The sequence below is a fragment of the Atta colombica genome, unplaced genomic scaffold, assembly GCF_001594045.1.
Source record: "Atta colombica isolate Treedump-2 unplaced genomic scaffold, Acol1.0 scaffold33, whole genome shotgun sequence".
Taxonomy (NCBI): Eukaryota; Metazoa; Arthropoda; class Insecta; order Hymenoptera; family Formicidae; genus Atta; species Atta colombica.
Window position 1 is genome coordinate 2,194,706 of NW_017259437.1, and position 5,659 is coordinate 2,200,364.

The following is a 5,659-nucleotide window of genomic DNA, read 5'->3' on the forward strand; positions in this document are numbered from 1 at the left end:
ACACACACACACACACACACACACACATTTATATATTTATATTTGATTTTTTAAAGTATAATTACGATAGCAAATGAATAATTTTAATTTTTGCATTTCGCTTACGTTAATGAGAAAAAGAAGTGATTATTTTATATAATTATCATTTCGTAATTAGGATGTGATCGTTCCAATTTAAATGCAACGAAATATAAAAGAGTGTTTTATCTAACATAAATAGATTTTCCATGTACAAAGCTGTCTTTACTACAGTTAAATTATTTTGTTCTCTTTTTTGTAATAATATTCGCAGCATTAATCGAAATGTCTACTGTCCAAAGTGCGTTTAACACTTTTTCTTAGATTTATTTTATTTTCACGCATTTGTTTGTGATTATTTTACAGACTTTTTTTTTATATGATCTGCAAACTCACTGTAGAGTAATTTAATATTAATACAGCAGGATAATAATTAAGGATAATAATTGTAATAACAATAATAGCAGAAAGATGATAATAACGATAATAATATTCAAATTTTTTGAACAAAAACGATATAATAATCCGAATGAATATGTCTTTTTTATATTGAGAACGAAATTAAATAAAAATAAATCATCTTTACGTAGACATGCAACAATAAATACATCATCGATCATCAGAGGCAATAACGCAGAGAGGAGATTCGAGGAACAAGGGAAACTCTCGCCCACGCAAACCAAATTAGCTATCTTTGGCATGTACATACATATGTTTGTGAAAAAGTAGCGGAGCCAACGTGCAGGCACGCTTCGAGTATTGCAGCTGCATAGGAAAATATACGCCAACCTTTGCGTCTGAACTGCAAACGCATGCATCTTGACTATTTGGTATAGCAATAAGAAACGTGGGAATCGAATAACTGACGTCATATCTACGTAATATCGATATTGCAGGCGATTATTGATGAATATAGAACAAAGAATATTTTAAAGTGCATGCATCGAAATTATGAAATTGAATAAAATTATGAAATCTGATTAATATACGCACTTTTTATGTAAAACGTACATGTAAAATTAACATAAGTGTATACTTATTTAAGTATACTACATAGTATACTACACTACTAGTACTACATACTAGTACACTAAGTATACTACATAGAAACTTATATCGTTAACTTTCTACACAACGACATAACGAAGTTTTTAGAAAAAAAATAAATTTGAATATCTTGCAAGCAATTTTTAAAATAAATACGTACAATATAAAATTACATTTTTTTTTTCTTTATGTTCTTTTTTGCAAACAAACGAGCAATATATTCGATATATATATTCATATGTTAAAGCGTTAATGAGAGATTCTTCAAGTTTTCCAACAAGAGCGACATTGTGTAACACACAGTGATCATTTCATCATATATATGGCGAACAAGGACGTAATAATTTACTGTGTCATCTGTGTCTCTTGTTGGAAAGCTTCCCTTATTGTATATATTTATAATCGCAGCATAATAATTTTTTAAATGTATATAGTAGGAAGCAAATTTGATATGTACTGGAAATTCGAGAATGAGATTTTTATTACAGCATAGATCGATGTGAATGCGTAATATATAAAAAAAACAAGTTTATGCGAATCCAATCTTCATTAAAAACGAGATATCATCATTATTTCGGTATTTCCCGGATCTCGGTTATTTCTGATATTATTATCACAGCGATTACGCAATATCTGTAAAGACTATTTTTAAAATTTAATATTCGAAATAAATAAAGCAAATTTAAATAAAATAAATCCCATAAAAACATAACGATTTATTATAAAATACTTTACAGATTTTAAAATTTAATAAACAAAAGATATTCTATAATAAACAGATCGTAATAAGAAAACATTAATTTTATTAAATGCATAATAATTCCACACGTGATATGTTTTTATATTATCGAAGATAACTTTCAAAAAAGACATATATATAATATATAAATATAAATATATTCATACAACAATATTCACACAAATATCAAGATAAAATAAGTAGTACATAAATACCAAAGCAAATTTAAATAATTTCAATAAAAACGATTTATGATATATCAGGAATATATTTTACGGGTCGAATAAAATTTAAGCTGAAGATATCCTAATAAATACATTATAATGAAACAATATTATTTTTATCACAAATACAAAATATAATTCCACGTAATATATTTTTGTTACCGTAAAATAACTATTTCAAAAAAACGATGTATAATATATCCAACATCATATAAATACCAAGATAAAATTCTATAACGGAAAATTCCATCCCTTCTCTTTTATCGGTCATCACGAAGATAAATGTGACCCTTTTCGATAACAAAATAGGAATTCATAGAAATTTAGAATATACCGTTGTAGTTTCAGACCGTCGCCGACGTCGCGCGATGTCGTGGCGAATCGCGCACTCATTCAGCCGGTAACACTGAATCGCGTTGTTCGATCTTGCGTTGTGTTGTCGGTCAACCGAGTGCAAAGTAGAGAACAGTAGCGAACGTCGCAGAGAGGATACATAGAGAGAGAGAGAGAGAGAGAGAGAGAGAGAGAGAGAGGAGAAAGAGACAAAGAAAGAAAGGGACAAAGAGAGAGAGAGAGAGAGAGAGAGAGAGAGAGAGAGAACGTGCCGAAAGTCACCCCCGCGTTTACCCCCGATGGCTTCTGCGTCGTGTTGATTCCGCCGTCGCGTGACGTCGCGTCGTCTTTTAATAGTCCGCCGCCTCTCCGCGACCGGTTCGCCCGTATGATACGACACGATACGTCTACATACGTATACGTACGTCGCAGCTCGTCGGGGAGACGCGCCCTCGTTCGACCTTGAACGGCTATAACCGGTGCGTAACGTTCGATGTACGGAGCATCGTCGCTGTTAATCGCGACAACCAGCCGACCGCGAGTCACCGTCACCGCAGCACCACCGTAGCAGGTCTGTGCTCCTTTTACTCTGTTTACTTCCTCCTTCTTGACGCTTATTCCTCGACGCAAGACTGCCTCGGCGGCGAAATGGCGAAGAAAACGTACGATCTGTTGTTCAAGCTACTCCTCATCGGCGACTCCGGCGTCGGCAAGACCTGCATACTATTCCGTTTCTCGGACGATGCCTTCTCCACCACGTTCATTTCCACAATAGGTGAGAGAAAGAGACGGAGAGTGAGGGAAGGAGATCGAGAAAGGCCGGTAGAGATTCTTTCGTCGATGACGACTTGGCTTGCATTTTTTTCCCGGCGATTAGGTTAGAATATCGCGCTTCGATTAGAAATTACGGCCGTCACGTTCCGTAAAATTCAATCCAATCGAGCTGATCGCCGCTTTGTTTCGTGTGTGAGGACCACACACGTGTACATACACACACACGTACATATTATTCGCATTGGTGATCAGGGTGTAATTATCAGCCTGTTTTTCTTTGAAAAAAAAAAAAAAAAATTGCACTTTGCTTCGCGAGATTTTAGCGAAGTCATACATCCATTTGTATGAGCATAAATAAATAGATATTGCACAAGAGATGTATATGATTTTTAAGTAATATACAAATTATTCTCTTTTATATACAAATAATTATTTAATAAAAATAAAAAATAAAAACTAAGATACCTTTCACAATTAAAATATAGTCAAAGTATATTTTCTATAATTAATTTATATTTTCGTAATGTAATTAGGGTACACAAAATATGTACTTAGAATTTCTCGAAATTGTAATTGTGTTTAAATTGTTATTCTTTTTATTGAATGGAACATAAGTATTTTTTTTTCTTGCAGGTATCGATTTTAAAATCAAGACGGTAGAATTAAGAGGAAAGAAAATCAAATTACAGATATGGTGAGTTGTACATGAATATTAAAAATTTTCTATATATTTATATGGTTTTGTTTATCTGCAGGGACACAGCTGGACAAGAAAGATTTCACACTATTACAACATCATACTATAGAGGAGCTATGGGAATTATGCTTGTTTATGATATTACTAACGAAAAGACATTTGAAAATATCGTGAAATGGTTGAGGAATATTGATGAAGTGAGTATAATATACTCCATTTTACAATTTACAAATTTATGTTTCATTTCTTATATTAAACACATAATGATTGTCGTAAATATTTCCTATAGCATGCAAATGAAGATGTGGAGAAAATGATCTTAGGAAATAAAAGTGATATGGAAGAAAAACGCGTTGTTAGTACAGAGAAAGGAGAAGCGGTAAATATTCTATAGATAAATTTTCTTGATATATTACGAGCAATGTGATAAAATCTTTTATCAAAAACATGGTGGATTTTATAGACATAATATACAAATCGAACATATAATATATGCTAAGGAATGCTTTGCGGTGGCCGCCATATATGAGAGAGAAGCAATACTCGGATCTCTCTTTTCTTTCTAACAAAAGTTGTTTTCTGTCTGTTAAAGAACAGAATAAAAGTTGTTCTTCAACTTTTAGAGAAAAAAGAAAGATCTAAGTTTTATCATATCTCTCTCGCATGCTATACTCGATCTATCTGTACTACATCTATGATAATTTCTTTAACCAAAATTTGTATCTTGTTTACAGATAGCGAGAGAACATGGCATTAGATTTATGGAGACGTCCGCGAAAGCGAACATCAATATCGATCGAGCATTTAGCGAACTAGCAGAAGCAATATTGGACAAAACTCACGGCAGGGAACCACAAGACGCGCCCGACAGAGTAACGGTTGATCGAAGGGTAGAAAGAAATTCGAATCGGTGCTGCTAATTTTATATATTATTTATTTTAACGGCGCATAACGAACTATATATCAGCTCGTGCCACCTGGGATAGATCCCTCGATATAGATTTAGAGCGTAATTTAAAGCATAATAACATAAACACTTCACGACACTGCCTGATCTAATCCAATCTCACTTTTGATCTGATGAAAAAAACATTTTTCTATGCTGCAATCGAAAATTGCTAATAAAGATGATTTGACCGATCCAATATTTTTTAAAAAATTATGTTTTTTAATTAAATCTATATAAATGTTAATAAGTTTATAAAAACGCGCGCGGTTTTATGCATATACAATTGTATCTACGACTGTACGTGTGATATATATAAACAAAATTTCATTAGTTTATACGGATGTAGTAAAAAAATTTTTTAAACATAGATTTCACTGGCGAAAATCTTCATGTTTCACGTAAAGCATTGCATCGTTGTACGGAAAACAATTAGGATATTGTTTATACATATTGTTTATTATGAGGCTGCAATTTGTTACCATATTGAGTGTGAGTATGAGTGTCGTCGGCTTCTAATCTTGATCATTTTTTTGAACATTGAACGCTTTTCTGCGTGAATAATCGCACCACAATGCTTATTTGTACATTTAAATTAGGGAGAACTTAAACCAAAAGCTTCTACCGTTTTATGTACGGCCGATTTACTATAAATATAAATATTCGCAATTTCGAATTTGTCGTTTTTATTTCTTAGGCAAATGCGCGCGCACACACACACACACATACACACATATATACATATATCCTGCATGGAATGAGTTTGCATATTTATAGATGCGAAATTGTCATTAACAGACATTAATAATAACAATTATACATAGACATTTTAATGCAAGTATTGAAGATAATAGTATATATATGCTTTATATATATATATA

At 32.5% G+C, this 5,659-nt stretch overlaps 2 protein-coding genes across 4 annotated transcripts in view; one reads left to right on the forward strand and one right to left on the reverse strand.

Annotated features, from left to right (window-relative positions):
- The window catches only part of LOC108690546 (uridine-cytidine kinase-like 1), an 11,341-nt gene extending 8,703 nt beyond the window's left edge, over positions 1-2,638 (reverse strand). For all 3 annotated transcript variants that reach the window (XM_018197900.1, XM_018197901.1, XM_018197898.1), the window contains exon 1: positions 2,363-2,638. The gene's annotated coding sequence lies outside the window, so the exon portion shown is untranslated. The remainder of the gene's footprint in view (positions 1-2,362) is intronic.
- Positions 2,639-2,791: 153 nt separating this feature from the next.
- On the forward strand, positions 2,792-5,642 carry LOC108690547 (ras-related protein Rab-10). The gene is made up of 5 exons (XM_018197902.1): positions 2,792-3,136; positions 3,769-3,829; positions 3,891-4,029; positions 4,122-4,211; positions 4,567-5,642. Exons 1-5 carry the CDS (start codon positions 3,010-3,012, stop codon positions 4,750-4,752), a joined length of 603 nt encoding a protein of 200 aa, XP_018053391.1. The 5' UTR covers positions 2,792-3,009; the 3' UTR covers positions 4,753-5,642.
- The last annotated feature ends 17 nt before the right edge of the window (positions 5,643-5,659 follow it).